At 41.1% G+C, this 20036-nt stretch overlaps 1 protein-coding gene across 1 annotated transcript; it reads right to left on the minus strand.

Annotated features, from left to right (window-relative positions):
* Positions 1 to 7352: 7352 nt before the first annotated feature.
* On the minus strand, positions 7353 to 18297 carry LOC145399718 (glutamate receptor-like). Its single transcript, XM_080272265.1, has 5 exons — positions 18182 to 18297; positions 13695 to 13854; positions 12061 to 12326; positions 10827 to 10964; positions 7353 to 7416 (listed from the first exon to the last, which is right to left on the minus strand). The coding sequence occupies exons 1-5, from the start codon at positions 18295 to 18297 to the stop codon at positions 7353 to 7355; spliced, it is 744 nt and encodes a 247-aa protein (XP_080128391.1).
* Between the last annotated feature and the right edge of the window lie 1739 nt (positions 18298 to 20036).

Below are 20036 nucleotides of genomic sequence, written 5' to 3' on the forward strand. Positions count from 1 at the left end.
TGAAAGGGGTGGAAGAATGACACAAACTTATCCTTCATTCTGCTCAGAATCTCCCGGATCTTCCAGAGTGGGTCGATTTGGGAAGGTACATCGTTGTTGGCAAAGTGCAGGTTTCCCATGATGTTCCGCAAGCGATCTCTGGCCATGTACTTATTGAAGGTGGGTGAGGGTAGTAAGGGGTCCATGGACCAGTATTCTTCCAACTCATGCTTCTTGGAGTGTGGCATGAGAAGCATGAGGGCAAAGAACACATACAGCTCCTGCACTCCCAGCATGGACCACTGTTGCATCTTGGCTGCACCTGTACCACTTGCAGCATGTTGTGATTCATACGTGTTGGTCTCATCACATATGTGCTGCATGACTTCGTCATCTAGGAAGGCCAAAAGGTAGTCGACACACTCAGCATTTTCGTCCATAGTGAAGGCAGGCTGAACTCCTGAGGAGCTCTCATCAAAAACTAGATTTCTGGCACAAAATCTGACCCTTCCGTCCACGTGAAGGCGTCCAGGATTCCCTGTCGTGGCGGTGTAGGGCGGGTGGTGGTGGTGGTGGTGGTGGAGGTTGGCTGTGAGGGAGGTTTATCTCGTTCAAGGTCACTCGCACTGACCCTAGGTTGCCGTACAGCACTAGCAGCCCTTACCCTACTAGCTACACTACTTTTCACTCTCCTTGATTTACCTCTACCTCTACGGCCTGCCTTCACTGTTAATGCTGGTGGTGACTCCGACGACGAAGACTCCGGAGATAACTCAGCCGACGATGATGAAGAAATGAGTGAAGTGGGGCTTGGGGAACGGGGAGGTCAATGCACTCGTGACTCATGGCGGGCTGGGTCACGTGGGGGCATTGTTCTGGGGCTAACATGCCACCTTTTCACTCCCTTCCCAAATTCCTGTCCTTGCTGCACTAAAGGCTCCTTTCCCTTGGAGCTAGACACTGATTCACACACTGTAGCACTCGTTGTTGCTGTTTCTGGCACGATAACCTCACCCGGCTCATCACAAGATTCACCCGAATCGTCATAGTCACTGTCCATCATAATCATGGACAATTCTGCCAGTTCATGTGCCACTGCAGAGTCACTAAGGCCTTTCCTGCTTGCCTCACTACTTTTCTTAGGAGTAGAGGTCACGGGCCCCTTTGCAATGGGCGCAGAAGCGGCAGGAATGGCGGGGCGCGAGTGCGACATCGTTTCTCTACAGCGGAGGAAAAGGAACTAAATGCCACGGCTTATCTGAGAAGGGAAGGGTTGACAATGACACTTTAGGCTGACTGCTACTAACTTACAGGCTAATTTTTTATAGGTAGAAAATCTCGGCAATACATAAAGAAATAGGTAGTTCCAGGTGAATGTAAATGTCAATTAGGATTCTCCCTTCCTTTCTGATATATATATTTTTATTACAGACATCGATTACAAGGCATAAATCAAAGGAGAAATTACCTTGGTAATGTAGCGAATGAATGCACGTGAGGTTTTGTCAGGTGATAATTAGCCAATTTCTGGTGTATAACACTATCACTTACCTGTTTTTTTTTTTTGGTATATATTATTTTGTATAAGTATAGGGCATAGGGCTTATTTCAATGGATGAAATCTGTGGAAAAATCCGGGGGAAATTTGCATAGCGCAGAGCGACGTGGGAGGTGAGAGGACAGGGTAATGGAGGGCAGGTAGGGAGGGGAGTCACGAAGGGGGTAAAACGCTAAATTGTCAACAATGGATGGGAGTACAGATGAGATTTGGAGTGCAGACTAGTGTTGGACATTGGCAGTACTGATAGATGATACAAGCCACCACTTGAGAGCCCGGGATAATTCAAAATAACACAAAATCACAAAAGTGATGCCCTGCGGTATGATCCATTGTGGCCGAGCGTCACGAAAGTGACGCCCCACAGTTAAGGGGTTAAATGCATTAAAGACTCAGTTTTTGCACCTATCAACCCTACAGAATCTTCCACAGGAGTACCCACTAATGTTTAATAATATCCAGCTCAAGCCTGCAACACCTTGAACATGCCTGGGGTTTCATTCACTCGGGAATTAACTTGGAAAGATCGTATTACATCTCTTGTAAAATCAGCTTCCAAGAGATTAGGTGTGCTAAGCTGATTCCTACCTTCTTTATCCCTTTGCAATTGTTGACTTTAAACACGGGTTATATTCGACCCTGTGTAGAGTACAACTCTCATGTGTGGGGAGGCTCCCCACATACAGCTCTCCTCAAGAGGGTGTAGTCAAAGACTTTTCGTCTCATTAACTCTCCTTCTCTTACTGGCTCCCTTCAGCCTCTGTTTCTTTACTGCACTGTTGCCTCTTTATCTCTTTTCTATCGCTACTTCCATGGTCACTGCTCCTCTGAACTGTCTGCTTGCATTCCTCCACCTCTACGACGGGCGCGTAGCACCCGTCTAGCAACAAACTCTCATCCCTTTTCTGTCCAACTCTCTAATGCAAAAGTTAACCATTACTCCCAGTCCTTCATTTATGCAACAGGTCAGCTCTGGAACTGCCTCCCTCTGTCTGTATTTCCTACTTCCTATGATCTCCAGTCTTTCAAACGTAGTGTGTCCAAACATCTCGAAATGAACAGATCTTGAATTTGCCTCACTGTTGTATTTTTTTTTTTTTTTTTTGAAGCAATTGTTTGCGGGCTCCTAGCCTTTCGTTCCATCTTACTGGTAAAAAAAATCCAGGTCTTCACATTGTCACTTCAAAAGGTCAAACCCCAAATAAGTGGCTGGGCAGCGGCCAGTAACAAACAGAATATACCGGAAGATTTTAACTTAGTAAAATATTACCTGTCTGCTTTAATGACCCCCGAAGAGTCGATAGGCATACATCCTAAGTTTTTTCCTATATGATGACACCCTTTTCTGTTTGTTGTTCTTCCCAGCTCTAGCCAAATTTATTTGGTTGGAGCCAGGTTCGTCTGAAATGAGATCCCTGTGGACTGCAGGATTAAGATTTCCCCCCCCCCAACTCTCTTCTTTTCAGGAGACAGGGAGGGAGCCGAAAGATATTTATGTAACAGGACAGTGGAGCAGCTCAGTTATATCCGTGCATCCACATGAAGGTGTCCCTCTCTAGCACCTTTATTTACCTTAGAGACCTTTCAGCGCAAGAAGTTAGACATAGCTCTCACAAACTTGAGTTCTAGGAAGTTGTGCTAAATTGACTGTAATCGTCTGGCAGGTGTGAGACAAACAAAATATATATACAGGGTATTTTGGAATGTGGGCATAACTTTGAGAAATGATAGATGAATTCTAAGGAATGCTGATCTACATGGCTTCAATTCTAAACCACTACAAAGCTAAAGTTACTGAGGACCTTTACCTAGCTACGGTTACTGTAAACCATATAAGGAGGACCATGGGGAAAAAAAATATTTCCCAAAAGGTCATCAATGACTGTAGTTCCAGAAGTGTTAAAATGGGATCCATGTTTGTATACCTAAATACGTCTGTGCTACTTACGTATCCCCTTATTCTGCTATGAAAAATTCTTTGTCTGTCTTATTTTTAGATGAGACACATGTTATCCATTTCTCCTTTCACTTACATCTTCAATCTAGGAAATTTCAAAGTTCACCACAACCTTTGGTTTTCCTCTCCTTTCAATAATCCACCTGGTGAACAAACCTACATCTTTTCTATTTTTAATGACCTAATGCAGCTTGTACAGCACCCTACTCGTATCTCTGACTGGTTGACCTCTTCTTTACAACAAATCCTTCTTCTTACTCAGTTAATCTTTTCACTCCGTTGGGCTCCTCTGGTCACAACCTTACTGCCTTAACCTGTCCTGTCGCTCCAGTACGTCCTGTGGACCCTTCAAAGAAACGTTGCTTGTGGCACTTTGGGGCTGGTGATTGGAATCCCCTCAGGCAGTACTTCTTTGATTTTCCGTGGAATGATTATTGCTTCCATGGCCGGGAGTCAACTGAGTGTGTCTTGTGCGTTATGGAGGTTATTCTCTCGGGCATGGACGCATACATTCCTTTCTCATATCCTTTGACTAATGCAAGAAAGCCTTGGTTTAATCACGCTTGTTCTAATGCTGTCCACAACAAGGAGAGGGCCTATAAAAGGTACCAAAGCCAACCCATCCCTGAATCACAGCATTTTATGTTTCTGCCTGGAATCGTGCTAAGTCTGTTCTTCGTTGTGCTAAAAGTAATTTCGTCAGTACTAAATGCTCTCAACTCTCCAATTCCAATTCTTCCCGTTCCTTCTGGTACCTTGCCAAAAACCTTTCTAACAAGTTTACCTCATCATCCTTCCCTCCTCTTTTCTACTGTGATGTTGCTGGAGGTATTTCTTTTACTGATAAAGCAGACCTCGTCGCACAGACTTACTCTTCGAATTCCACCTTAGACGATTCCGATGCTGTTCTTTCATCACTTCCCCCCTCTGACTTCCTCATGGCTTACTTTAAAATTTCTTCAACTGATGTATTTTCTGCCATCACTGGCCTCAGTACTAACAAGGCATATGGGCCTGATGGGCTCCCTCCTGTTGTCCTCAAGAACTGTGCTTCTGTGTTTATACCTTGCCTAAGTAAACTTTTTTGCCTTTGTCTTTCAACTTGTACCTTTCTTGCTGGAAGTTTGCTCTCATTCAGCCAGTCCCAAAGAAGTGTGACTATTACCAACCCTCTAACTATCGCCCAATTGCATTAACATCCTGTGTCTCAAAAATTTTTGAGTCTATTATTAACAGAAACATTTTAATAAATCTTTCCTACCATGACCTTTCTGATCGTCAGTATGAGTTCCGTCAGGGACGCTCCACTGGCGATCTTCTCACCTACCTTTCAGACTCCTATACCTCATACCAATTACTTTGGCCAGGCATGTATGGTAACACTGTTCTGCCCGAGACTCTGATTGGCTGGAGGTGTTTGTTCGATTTCGTTCTTGCCTTAACCGATACACTCTTTATTAATAGATGTGATACTGAGTTTTTCGACGGGACAATCGTCAAAAGCAATATGAAATCCGCTATATACTTAGCAACAATGAAATTTTCGCAGGAAGATAGAGATAATGAGTCAACAAAGTGTTACATTACAGTCCAAGCCAAGGTCAGCATTCGAACAATTCCTTTACGTTCCAGAAAGTCAGTAAAATTACAGAATATCAAGGAAACCTGCTTAATCTAAGCGTTGCTATAACACATATTTAAATTATAAGATCAGTCCGCACCATTAAACCGTGCCACAACTCTGAATAATTAAAAAAATTCAAATGAAAATACGAGTTCTGCGGGGAGGGAAGCAGCTCAATCGAACAGCCACTGAGCGACAGCTGAGTGAAGGCGGACTATTTAAACTTCAGAGATCTTAACCTGACTGGTTATCGTAATGTAATAACCACGATATCTAGACGAACTATACATCGTGGTAATAACAAATGTACCCTCTCACGTACAAATTATATTAAGTTTTCTATTTGTTTACTTTATAGATATTTGATTACTTGATTAATTTAGAAAGTATGAGGATGCGAAAGATGCAGAAAAATTTCTCCCCTCTGAACTTCTTCATGAAGTGATAGGCTATACCATTCCTTTCATTTTTACTTCATATTCGATGTTAGTCCCGTGCATCCATATTTAAAATGTAAAATAGTACAGGGTATTTCCACTTTTTACTACTCGTGAATTTAATAACATATACGTCACTGTCCAGTTTATTTGCAAGCCTATGTACAGTACAAATAATCATATCCACCTTCATCTTCTTTTTTGTTCTCTCTCTCTCTCTCTCTCTCTCTCTCTCTCTCTCTCTCTCTCTCTCTCTCTCTCAAAGGACACACACACACACACACACACACACACACACACACACACACACACACACACACACACACACACAAATACGAAGCTAAAACAACAGGCATAATAGGTTATCAATACAAAAATAAAACGAGAGCGTGATTTATTGGATGTTCTGAAAAAATGTGTAGGCTACGTACTCGTGCTCTATATTAAGCTCTTTCTCCATGTGCGTCATCTTCACTTTCATTCTCGTCACTTGTATCAGAAATTATGTTAATAACAAATTCCTCAAACAAATGGTCTTGTGCGATGTCTTTGGCACGGTATTCATCTTCGATTCTCTTCGTGTGGCTGATGCAACTACGCCAAGTTTCAGGGGTAATCTTGTTCATAGCCTCGAGAGTAATTTCCTCAACTCTCTTCAGGGACTGATCTCCGTTTGAGTTTTTTTTATCTTTACTTCGCTCTTCAGCTGTGCCCATATTAATTCAATAGGATTGAACATACAGTGGTAAGGAGGCAGTCTGAGTATTATATGTCCCTTTTCCATGGCCAATTGGTCTATCTCATATTCTTGTTTGCCTTTATGTTGTTTGCAGACAAAATACAGTTCCTTCTTTGTTTGAGATGGATCAAATGTGATATTGGCAGATGACAACCATTCAATTAAATCGCCTTTCTTATTGCTGGTTGTTGGCATTTTATTGATGGTTTTTGAGTGATAGGAAGCATTATCCATTATGATAAGGGATCTTTCTGGGATGTTTGGAAGTAATTGTTCCTGAAACCACTGCTTAAACCGTTGATGGTCCATTGACTCGTGGTAATCTCCCTTTGCTCCATTCTTTGATCGAAACATCAAGAGTCCTCCCGGCACAAAACCATTTTGGCCACCAGCATGTAGGATGATGAATCGAGCTCCTCTCCCTGTCTTAAGTTTAGGCCCAACTACCCCATCACCATCAGTCCAGCATCGCTCAACGCATATATTCTGGTTAATCCAAGTCTCATCTAGGTAGATTTCAGGGCGAGGATGAGAACTATCTCTGTTACCTTTTATTTTTCTCAGATACGCATTTCTTGAAGTTACGATGTCTTCTCTCTCCATTAATATCCTTCTCCCACTTTCTGCTTTTTTGTATCTGAAGCCCATCTGCCTCACAACTCTGTGTAGAGAAGTCCTTGATCCATTGAAGGATATGGGTGATGTCTTGACCCTCTTCAGTAGTTCCGTCAATGATAGAAGTTCACCTCGCTCGTAAAAGGAAAGTAATTCCCTCCTGATACAGTCCTTTTGAAAGTCATCGGTCTGTCCTACCACAGTGGAGAGTCTTGAACGTGGAGGTGGTGTGTGTATAATTCCATCTCGTGACATTAAAACTTCACTCTTAATCCTCCTGACGGTCCTTTCAGAAGCCCCAGTTGCATCTGACGTTTTCTCAACGGCATGTGCAGCAGTTAGACATGATCCCTCACTTTCAAAATACTGGTGGACATTGTGGATGATATTCCTTGCTTGAGCTAAGTACTTGGTGGGTGCATACCGATGCCTAACTCTGTCCTTCAACGACGGTCTGTCTTTGCCAGGCATACTGTTACAGCCAGGCTGGATCGTGCCCAAACATACCTGCCAGCAAACCTACATGTAAGTAAACTCGGAAACATAATCATAACCTTTCCGATACGATGTCATTTAAAATAATTATGGTCAAGAGAAGTAATTTTCGAAACTAAGGGGCGATGTATAGCTAAAAGGTAAAAATATCTAGCCTGTTTACTCGCCTCTATAGTATACCTCTACACCACCTTTCCTTAAAACAAAATCGTCTATAGATAGCCTGAACTAAGTTAGAAAGGCAGCATCGCACTGAAGGATTTAGTAATGACTTCTCTCATGATACACTCAAACTCGGTCAATTTAGTTCAATTTGAAAACATCGCTAAACATCAGAATAGGCTAAAGGATAATTGTTTCATTAAAACTTCTCTATTATCACAGTATATAAAAGCTCAAACGCCTAATATAAACACTTACATTGACTGAATGACGAGAGAGCATGCTGTCGTAAGGGAAGGGGGGCAAAGAGCTCTCCATGATAAAGAAAAACGGTAAGCATAAATAAAAAAAACTTCTGCGTCCCGCTTTCACTCAGCTGTCGCTCAGTGGCTGTTCGATTGAGCTGCCTCCCTCCCCGCAGAACTCGTATTTTCATTTGAATTTTTTTAATTATTCAGAGTTGTGGCACGGTTTAAGGGTGCGGACTGATCTTATAATTTAAATATGTGTTATAGCAACGCTTAGATTAAGCAGGTTTCCTTGATATTCTGTAATTTTACTGATTTTCTGGAACGTAAAGGAATTGTTCGAATGCTGACCTTGGCTTGGACTGTAATGTAACACTTTGTTGACTCATTATCTCTATCTTCCTGCGAAAATTTCATTGTTGCTAAGTATATAGCGGATTTCATATTGCTTTTGACGATTGTCCCGTCGAAAAACTCAGTATCACATCTATTAATAAAGAGTGTATCGGTTAAGGCAAGAACGAAATCGAACAAACACCTCCAGCCAATCAAAGTCTCGGGCAGAACAGTGTTACCATACATGCCTGGCCAAAGTAATTGGTATGAGGTATAGTCGTCCTCTTTTCGGGACATCGGCGAAAGCTTTGCCATTGCACTTGACATCTCAAAAGCTTTCGATCGTGTCTGGCATAAATCTTTTATTTCCAAACTAGCTTCTAAAGGTTTCTATCCTATCTCTGCCTCATCTATAGCTTGCTTTCTGGTCGTACTGTAGCTGGTGTTGTAGACGGCCATCGTTCTTCTCCTGGATCTGTCAACAGTGGTGATCCTCAGGGCTCTGTCCTATCATTCTTCCTTTTATTCATCAGCGGCCTTCTAAGCGATACATCTAACACTATCCACTCATCCGCTGATGATTCCACCCATCACCTTTCCATTCGGTTCCTGCGGCGTCCATCTCAGCAGTTACTTCAACAAACAAGGGATGAGGCTATGGCACACCTAATGTCTGACTTGGCTCGAATCTCTGACTGGGGTAAAACATAATCTTGTTATTTTTAATGCATCAAGGACTAAGTTCTTACACCTATCAACTCGACAAAATCATCCACAGGAGTATCCACTAATGTTTAATAATATCCAGCAATCCTGCATCATCCTTAAACATACGTGGGATTTCATTCTCTCAGGTCTCATCTTGGAAAGATCATATCATATCTCTTGTAAAATCTGCTTCCAAGAGATTAGGTGTGCTAAGCTGACTCCGTGCCTACATTACTGCTGCACAGTTGTTAACTTTAAACACTGGTTATATTCGCCCCTGTGTAGAGTACAACTCTCATGTGTTGGGAGGCTCCCCACGTACAGCTCTTCTCAATAGGGTGGAGTCAAAGGCTTTTCATCTCATTAACTCTCCTCCTCTTACTGGCTCCCTTCAACCTTTGTCTCTTCGTCGCACTGTTGCATCTTTATCTCTTTTTTATCGCTACTTCAATGGTCACTACTCCTCTGAACTGTCTGCTTTCATCCCTCCACCTCTACAGCAGGCGCGTAGCACCCATCTTGCAACAACTTTCATCCCTTTTTCTGTCCAACTCTCTAATGCAAGAGTTAACCGTTACTCCCAGTCCTTCATTTAAGCAACAGGTCAACTCTGTAACTGTCTCCCTCTGTCTGTATTTCCTACTTCCTATGACCTCCAGTCTTTCTCGAAATGAACAGATATTGAATTTAGCTCACTTTCGTACTGTTTTTGTTATTTTCTTGGAAGGAACGGCTCGCGGGCTCCTGGCCTTTGGTTCCTTCTTCCTTGCAGTAAAAAAAATATATATATCATTCAGAATTGTGGCATTTTATTTCGGGGTACACTGTATGTCATCGGGTTGAATTAGTTCATCCTTTCAATACGGTGATGCCTTGTTTAGTTTATTCTCGCTACAACCTGATGATTATAGTCAGCTTATGATAGACTTTCATTGATGAAGAAGGTTTACCGAAGGCTAAATCTAACCCTCTCGAGTTCGAAACATCCCTCCGCAGCTAAATATAATCATCTGGAGATAATATGAGGATAAACTTTTTCTATATACTCATTGACTACTACCCACGAATTAATGAGGCCATTATTTGAAAGGGTATTTCAAGGCTATTTCCAACCATTCCTATTGAAAAAGGTTCTCCATAGCTTCATGTAATTAACTGGAGAGATGGCAATAAAAAGGAGAATGTCTAACACATTTCCCACTGAATACATTTTTTTTTAAACATTATTTGCCCACATCAAAATTCTTACAAGTGAACGCATTAACTTCCTCAGTGCCATATAAACCACCCAGTACGACTACGAGCAACATACAGTACTCGCTTTCAGAGTTTGAGGGCGAAATATTCGCAGTGTGTCTGTCACCTTGTCTGGCCACATCCCAAAATACATTTCAAACATTCCTCCATCCTCCTTGCATGATTCTGCCAACCCTCCCACGAAAAAAACAATGGTTATATTGCAATGCCTGGACCAAGAAAACTTTGAGAATGATTAAAAACAAAAGATTTTGAAGTGTATGATGTGGTAGATTTCGTAAGCGTTTAAAGTGTATGAATATCCCTATCAGGGGAAAAAAAAGTTCATAAATGATACTGTGTTTGAGAAGACTGAGAAGGGTTAGTATTCAACCAAAGTACGTACAGAAGATCAAAAAACTGTCTCTGCACATTAAACATTAAATAACCTGACAACACGGATGATGCCAACTGGAAAATACTCGATTATTTAACCTCATTTGTACACCAGGTCTGATGGCAATGTCATATATCACTGGCTTTTGACATTTCATTTGGTTACTATTAATATATACGGATCCAGACAATAGTACATTAATTCTCTTTGGATTTTACAATCTTTCTATATTGGTAATTTTGGATACCATCGACCCTGTCATGAGCCATATGTTTTTGATCGATTGTACATACTTATGACCAATCAAACACAGTTCCATGGACTACCAAACTCACCTGTTCTTAAGAGTATTATTGAGTCCCTCCATCAAATTTCCTCCCATGTGCATTAAAGCCCCTAGTGCCTTGTATGCCTCAGAGTTGGAGTTGGAGAAAAACTTCTTATAATCAGCGCCAAATGACTCCATCGTCACCCTACAGAAGAGGATGAGGTAATATCAGCTTCAGAGATACAATGGTCATTTAAAGTCTGTGTATCTCTGCAAAATTTTAATGGAGGTTGTCAACAGTTATATCATTTATTAGACATTTTACACGTTTGTAGGAGCAGACATTCCATTTTTAAGAATTTAAGTGTTATTCATAAAGGTCCCACGGGTTCTGCAGACAGTGATCATCGGAATGATATATTTATTAACACATTATTTACTGCAATATAGAGGCAATATATAAAAACAGAGTAAGTGTGTCTGTATTCTTAGAGTATAGGAGGGCTGAATTCCTCTAAAAGGTATTAGCCCTGGTTTTCAAACGACCAAGAAACTAAAGCATATGAAAGAAAACAAAAATAATGTAAAAAAGATATCGAATTGTGATTTAATATTTAACCATGGTATTTTTATTACATTGTGAGTTATATTTTACGTACACATACACGAGAATTAAGGTTAGATATACATACCGGTATAATGTTCTGTGGAGTTACGAATGATTTTTACTTTTTAAAGCTTATGAGTACATCTGAGCTATCCCTACATAAAAAGTCAACTGGTAGGCTACCCTTATAGAACAGCTGCTTTGTAAATATGAGTTCCCGGGCTTTTTTTTAGGTGTACAGTTGTTTGACAGTCTGAACTGAGCCTTTGGGTAGAGGGTACTATTTCCATGGTAGGCATTAAAAGGCTGAAAACTAGGTTGTGCTTCATTTCATTTTTATGCATGCTCTTTGCAGTCTAATTTTCTGTGCCACTAGGGTCATCCTTGACGTAAGAGAAGGTTGGACTATTATCCTTGGGATGAGAGGAGTTAAAGTAAGGGGCTGCTTTGGACGTGACATGATGTGTGACCACGTATGCTTTCCTTGATTCATTCATTCTCCTTGTGGAAAATCAGTGAAAATGGACTCAGTTCGAGTGTGTGGTGAGAAGACTTAAAAAAGACACCTGCAGTATCACACAGATGTTAAACGCGCCATAAAATCCCCATTTCCCTGTTCATTCGTCCAAGCTTGCATTTTCATCAATAACCCAAAAAGCTTTAATGTACATACAGTAAACTAACCAATTCTCACCTATCCACGGCTTTGACGAGTTCTTCTACAGTCTCCGGCCTTGGTGGCAGCCTGGGAACGGTGAGGGAGGCGATGAGGCTGCCGCGATATGCTGTGCCCATCACCACACCAAAGAAGAGCCAGATGCCCACCAGGATGTGGTTGGAATGGCTGGTTGACAAGCGGCCGTAGAGTCCCTGACCTAGCAGACAGCCCACAGCCTCCATTACCACAGATCCAATACTCAGGACTCCATGACGCCTCTGCCACATCTTGGTAGTTGTAATCTGGGAAGTAATGTGAACTGTTGAACACATGTAATTTCTTTACAGGTATGACATCAAATTCCTTTTGCGGTAGATTTGATGGAACGATCTCTCAGCATTTTCTTCCTAGCCCATTAGTGACCCTGCCTTCCATTATATACACCCTGAACCTGTCCCTCCAGTCGTTGTTGCTCACTTCCTCCAAGAAGATCCACTCTCATACATTAACCTAGTCAAGTTTCATTCTTTCCAATAGTTTCATATGGAAGGACCACCTGAAAATGCTTCTGTATATTTCCTACATGAACCTCCACGCCACATTGCTCACTGTTATATTCATTCGTCCATACATCCTTCCAATACCGTCTGGATACAGTAATAATATACCGTGGAAGGGAGTAATTTCTTTAATAATGAAACTGCAAATTATGTTGTCATGCTGTTAAGTTCTGAACTGCCATGGTACACTCAGAAGCCAACATATCAGGCCGTACTATGTGCAAGGAAATAAGAGTATAACAGCTTTAGGTATATTTTTGTTTTATTGCGTCTTCTCAGTAAACATTGCATCCTTTACTTTCTCCCTTTCCTCATTAACCATGATCTGAAACCTTGACTGGCATACTGACTATTTGGAACTATTACTACGCTTCATTTGTCATCTTTGCTCATCATCCTGATCCCCGACATTATACAATTTTCCTCTTCCCTTGCAATAGAATGTGTCCCTCAGAAAAGTTAGATTCTCTCTGCCATAACTTAAAAACACTGTTTTTCGTATAATCAAATAGTTTTCTATACAGTGCTTCACATGGTACTAATTCGTACTTGAACAAAAACTTCTAACATTACTAAAATCCCAAATTCGTATGTATCGCATTCATACAAACTCCCCATCTAACAACCACGCTTTTCACATTCTCCATACCTGCTGTCATTTCCATCACCCAAGAAAACTTTGCATTACTTTACACAAATAATACTAAGTATATGGTTTAGCAATATTAATCCTGAAGTTTACCTTTGCTCTCATTCAGCTCCTCTGTTGAATCATATGACATTATCTTTTCCCACGTTTCTGACCTTAAATCTAGCAACACTGACTTGTACAACCAAAAAAAGGGAATCATTTGTGTCCTAATATGGATCTTGCAGTCATTTTCGTTTTCCAGTTTTCGAAGAAGGAAACGGTCACGTGTGGTATTTGTATACCATAAATCATGGGCTTCGTTGTGTGATTATACATATGCCCTTCAGTTCCCTCCTTTAGCCTCAAAGGAATACTGGGGACTACAGAAGAGCAACCTCAGCTCTCATTCCCGTGGATTCACGTCCAAATGATCTTGTGACCTTAAAACCAACAACAGCATTTTCTCGATCCGTACCCACCTGGACAAGTGTGATGCAGACAGCCAGTGTCGAGACCAGGATGGTGATCCACACATAGCCGCCAAGTGGGTAGTAGAAGCTCAGCCAGTTGGGTGTTATGACTGGGGTGGCCATAACAAAGCACAAGCCACTTTGTTCGAAGACATAGGTAAAATCCCACCTAAAAATTTTCTTTGAAAAGTCTGTAAATACATGGGATGCGACCGCACAGTGTCATGTAAATGTGTACAGTCGCGTTCATAGGTAAAGATACACATGTAATCGTGTTGTCTATTGTAGTGTCCATTGCTTGTTGGATGTGGAACTATTTCTCCTTCACCCTGGTCCACGTATCATCAGTGTAAGTGGAAAAGCTCCATATACCAAAAGCGTGAACACTACATTTGGCAACAAGCCACTTGTGTACTAATATTTTTGAATGCAAGAGTATCATTAACTCCTCAGGAAATGTGAGCATTGAGTATGCAGTGCAGGTTGTTACCCTTTTATAGATCAAAGTTCAGTCTACAATGCAATCATGATGTTTTGCTTTACTAAATTCAGTTCTATAAATTTAACTCGCCTTTGAAGTCGATTTGGGAGTACACCATAAATTACTGCTGTCATGAATGATTTCCGAACCTCCACCAGATGTGTCACCTGCAAAATTCATGAAAAGGACTTAAAAAGTAAGTAATTATATATATACATTTCTCTGGGAGTGATATTTAGGTAAGTCAGATGATCCACAAGAAATAGACATTAAAAATAAATAAATAAATAAATAAATAACACTCCGATGGCACCTCCACGTACGGTCACTACGGTGTAGGAGCCCGAAGCTAGGGTATCCATTGTCAGTTGCTGGTTGATACGGTACACTTCATAATATTACATACCCGAATATCTTCAGTTATTAACACATCAAGATCATACTACATTCTACTGATGGTAATGCTATGATTTTATATAGCATGACTGGTAGTGGTTCAGTGTTCAAAAGTGCTGAAGAGGTAAATTAAGTAAATATGTGGTGATCACATAGATGTAGTTGGTCAAGAGGCAGACTAATGTTATTCCATCAAGGGTTGTCATCAAGGCCATAAATCAGTTACCAACAGTTACATAATATGGACTAAGATATTAGAAACTTGGGCCTGTATACCTGCCATGTTTATAATATGACTGGATGTTACTGTTGCAAAGTCTCAGAAACTACATTATATATATATCGCGGATATACTATATATATATATATATATATATATATATATATATATATATATATATATATATATATATATATATATATATACTCTTTCTCATTCCCGGGGATAGGCGGGAAGGATCATCTGCCACGAGTCTCTTTGCGCGCTCATTTTACCTTTTTTTATGTGTCCGACTCTGGTCATAGGCTTCATAACACCTTCTCAAGTCCCAGTAGTCCTCCGAGATTCCATACACCTCCATATGTCACCACTTAGGCGCTAATACCCACCGTCCATATTGAATACAACAAGTGGGTTGGCAAAAGGTTAATGCCCCATCCCGGCAAAACAACTAACTCAAAGACAAACGGCCACCCCTAACGGGATTATGTTGTCTGGATATATATATATATATATATATATATATATATATATATATATATATATATATATATATATATATATATATTGTATGTATGTATTTTATACTTCTGACCGGGAATCGAACCCCAGACCTCTAGATAGAAGTCAGGCACTGATGCCACTCCACCACGGCATGATAAAAGCTAAGCCACCTGAATTTTTTGACACACCAGGTAAATCCATTATGGGAGGATACATTTGTCACAACACATTATGTTTATTGCTCAGCCCCACGCAACTCGTCAAGTAACAGAGCAGTTTTTATCTATCCCAGACACAACACAAGTGTCATTATAAGTTGGGGAAACATATATTACACGTGTGTGTACAAATGTTTTTTTACGCTCCTGACCGGGAATCGAACCCCAGACCTCTAGAGGGAAGTCAGGCACTGATGCCACTCTACCACAGCGTGCTACAAGCTGAGCCACCTGTTAGGACTCCATATTATAAATATGAATCATAACAGATAGCATGATGGATAGGTAGACAGATAGATTGGTAGAGCCCCAGACAAGGTGTGGGAAAAGGAAATTAGCTTGCAACCCTTTAAGTGAAGGAACGCTGGTCGTGCACCGGAAGCACTTCATACACACAGACATACATTATTTTAGAAGCTTCCACGACAGTATAGAACACGTGACACGACCCCTGCTAAACGAGAATGTAGGAATCAGAGCTCAGAAAGGGGCGAGCCATACAACCGACAGGTAGTAGGGAGAAGGAGGCTAGCAACAAGGGCGAGAGTGTGGCAGAGAGAGATAAAGTGAGACAGGGAGGCAGCTAGCGGGACTCTACTCTATACTTCACTTGTGTGTGAGAGACTTTGTTAATATTTCCAAGACAAATAAAAATAGTCCCATACTAATCTTTACCTCTCCTGTCATGACAAAAGGGAACGAAGATTACCTACTTACAAAACTACTCACATATAACAGCCACTTGCCCACGAGTCTAATATATGTATAACTGATCTACAAAACAAACTACAAGAAGCTACGAAGTTTCTACACACCTGAATTTTTTGACAAACCAGATAAATCCGTTATGGGAGGAAATATTTCAATCACAACACATTAAATACTACAGGGGGTGGGAGTTGGGGGTGGGGTGGGGAGAGGCCTGGAGGGGTGGTATGGGGGTGTAGAAGTGGGAGACAGACACCACAAGACAAAGAGGAAAAGCAGAGAGGGAGTGCAGGGGTGCAGATGATGGAAAGGAGGGATATAACTCTCCCCAGGGAGACAGGGAGAGGGGGAAAGGTCGGGGACCACTGTTGAGTGATGGAGGATGATGAGGGAGGGAGAGGGAGGGAGCAGGAAGTGATCAGAGGCGAGGGAGGGGGAGAGGGAACAAAGGTACTGGGACAGAGGAAGGTGGCGAGAGGGCGGCGGGGGAATCACCTCCCACACTATGGGTAAGACCCCGGATCCTCCCCCCTCCCTACTCAGGACTTAGTTCTCATTGGTTTGCACCGATATACGTCACAATCGGGCCGAAGCTTAGTGTCTGCAGTTTTTTACAAAGGCTCCTCTATCGATCCTATTCGGCATCAAGCCAAATTCTGGAAAAGGATCGATCGATCCTATTAGTAGTTTAGGGGCTAAATTAAGAGTGTCATCACGTGCTATACATATCAGGTTGTGCTTAGTGATATTACAATAGTTTACTATATAAGATTATTTTTTATGCTAGGAATAAGGAAACAAAGGCCACGAGCCCAAAAACTGTTCCTTCCAAGAGAAAAACAAAATATATGAGAGAGCCAAATTCAAGATCTGATCATTTCAAGATGCCTGGATGTAAGGGCTAGACTGTATGTTAATTTTCTCATTCGGATTTTATTTTGTATGTAATTATTGTATGTGTATATTTATATATAAATATAGATATAAATGTATGTGTACATATGTTAAAAAAAGTTGTTACTCACTTTTCATGCTTCATTTGTCCAAAGCTTCATTTGAAGTTACTGAGATAGTTCAAACTCTTTGTAAAATTTTTGGAAGTCTCATTGCTGTGTTGTTTGGGGTATTGAGGCCTCATTCTGCCCCTATATAAGAGGGTAGGTAAGGCATTCTCTTCACTCTACTTTCAAGCACCAGGCAACAAGGTAAATGGATACTTTATTATACTTTTAATAATTTGGCTGGTACGACTAGTACTTGAATTATATTTTTTTTATATATATGGTGTATATATGTATATTTTGTTTTGTTTAAATATTTAAATCTACATGGTTTCTGTTGTTTACACTGTTGTTTTTTTTTTTTTTGGGGGGGTTGAGGATCCTCCTCCTGCCGAGGGCCGGGCCAGAGAGGTATCCATTCAGATTAGGAGAAGAGATTCACTGGTCATCTAAGTTCCCAGAGATGTGGCTCTATACTTTGTGTCCAGGCACTAAACTTTCCGCCAAGTTCCCCTACTGAGGCCGTGTCTTTTGTTTGGCACGCCTTCCACAACGGAGGATATATCTGGTGTATCCACGGCCACAACTTTTATTTAATCCCATGTCTGGTGTTATTTGTTTAGTTTCCAGTGGAGGACTCTGTCTAAATCTCCCGGGATGTATTAACGAGGTTTATCTTGCGTTCCTTTAAGTATGGGCAGGGACCTGGGAATTATTTAATATTGTTTCTATTGAACTGTTGGTGTTTATTTATTAATGTAAATAAATGTATATAATTTTACCCTTTTTTTTTTTTTTTTTTCCCTCGATCATCTCGGTGTGTATTGCATGAGAATCACTAAAGAATTCCTTCACAAAACTGGCGCAGTGAGTAGGATTCTCGTGCTTTTCACATCTTGAGGTCGAGGAAATCAAAAATTTGAATATATATTTACTGAAAGTTTGAGGGTCTGGTAAACAGATCAGACCTGTCACTGTCCTTGGGGCCCAGAAGTGACAAACCCCCGGCTTGAACTGTTGGTAAGAGGTGTCTAGCAAAGACAACCTTTCGTTGAGCTGGGTTTAACAGTTTTTGTAGAGTCATTAAAACGCTAATATGGATACTTCGGTGGAATTCTTAAAACAGGCTGTAATGTTGGGTCTCGTCGGAGAAGACATACCCAAATATGTTATTAATGCCCAAAATCAAGCTAGACAAGAAAGAGCCAGGGAAAGGGAATTCGAACGACAAAAACTTGAAGCAGAAGAAAGAGACAAGGCTAGAGAACATGAAGCAAAAGAAAGAGAAGCCGAAAGAGAACTGGAGCGAAGGAAATTAGAGGTAGAAGAAAGGGCCAGAGAAAGAGAACATGAGTTAGAGCTAGGTAAATTAAAAGCGAATTCTAGTAAGCCCATCGAACACCCCGACTATGCCACTAAGCCTACCTTGCCTATATATCGTGAAGGGGAAGATATCGGATCATATTTGATTAGATTCCAGAGGATTGCCAAATTGCTTAACATCCCTGAAGATACTTATGCTGCTAGGTTAGGTAGTGTTCTTAGTGGAAAATGTGTTGACATTTATACATCTCTATCTGATGAGATTACCAGTAACTATGAATTACTAAAGAAGGCTTTATTAAAAGGCTTCCATAAGACTGTAGGTGCTTATAGACATGAGTTTAGATCGGCTCGAATTAAGGAGGGTGAAACTTATGATCTTTTTGCTATCAAGCTGGGACGTTTATTTGATCAATGGGTAGAAGCCTGTGATGTAAAGAAAGAGTTCAAATGTTTAAAGTCCTTTATCATTTTAGACCAGCTTATATCCTCAGTATCACCAGAGTTGCGGACTTACTTGAAGGAAAATGATGTCAAGGATTTAGACAAAGCTGTTAAATTAGCAGACAGTTGGTCATCGGCTCACCGTGCATTTCCTAAGACCTCCTCGACTGTATTTAAACCGAGGAAGCAGAACAACGAACCTAAGCCCAGTGAAAGTTCTCCACAAAATTCCGGAGCTAGTAAACCTCCACAAAATCGAAGAGGGAAACCTGACTATAGTAATGTGATCTGCCATGGTTGTGGTGACAGAGGCCATATTCGCCCTATCTGCCCAAAGAATCCTTTAAGGTTTAAAAGTAATATTTCCTCTAGCACCCAACAAATAGGATTTTGCCTTGGAAATAACAATATTTACAAACACATGGCTTCAGGTACTGTCAATGGAGCTTGGGTATCTACCATACTTAGAGACACAGGGTGTACCTGTATTATAGTGTCTGAAGAAGCTCTTCCTGATGTTGATGTGACAGGCTGTAAGGAGGTGGAAATTGCGGATTACCTAGGTAGGGTTAATAGCTTCCCTCAAGTTAGGTGTTTCCTTCGTTGCCCTTACTATGAAGGTTGGGCAGATGTAATCAGGCCTCCCATTAAGTTTTGTAGTGTCATGATAGGGAACGTTCTTGGAGCCCGTAATCCTGATTTTAATAGTTCACTCGAGGGTTCAACTAACCTTCCCCTGCCTACAGATATGCCACCTTATCCTATCAAACATACTGAGGCGCAAAGTTCGAGTGACTCCTCTGAGCCTTTACCAAACAGACAGTCTTGTTCTCCCATGAATTCTGGCAATAAAAGAGAGATGATACAAGCAGTTCAGACCAGATCCACAAGGAACAAGAAACTCCATCCTCCTGTAGTACCTTCTATAGAGCCCTTGAATGTCACCCCTGAGCAGTTTTCAGAATTACAACAGAAGTGCTCTAGCTTAGAGACGGTCAGGAAGAAGTGCTTGTCAGGTGAAAAGGATGAGACAAAGGATGGGAGTATATTTAAGTA

The sequence above is a fragment of the Coenobita brevimanus genome, chromosome 50 (genome assembly GCF_032717465.1).
Source record: "Coenobita brevimanus isolate Jiangsu-jjx chromosome 50, ASM3271746v2, whole genome shotgun sequence".
Classification (NCBI taxonomy): domain Eukaryota; kingdom Metazoa; phylum Arthropoda; class Malacostraca; order Decapoda; family Coenobitidae; genus Coenobita; species Coenobita brevimanus.

Coding starts and splice junctions, on each gene's coding strand:
- LOC145399718 (XM_080272265.1), bottom strand. CDS start 18,297: ATGACTCTACAAAAACTGTTAAACCCAGCTCAACGAAAGGTTGTCTTT. Junction 13,855..18,181: donor GGCCCCAAGGACAGTGACAG/GTCTGATCTGTT, acceptor GAAAATTTTTAG/GTGGGATTTTACCTATGTCT. Junction 7,417..10,826: donor AATAATACTCTTAAGAACAG/GTGAGTTTGGTA, acceptor GTTTGCTGGCAG/GTATGTTTGGGCACGATCCA.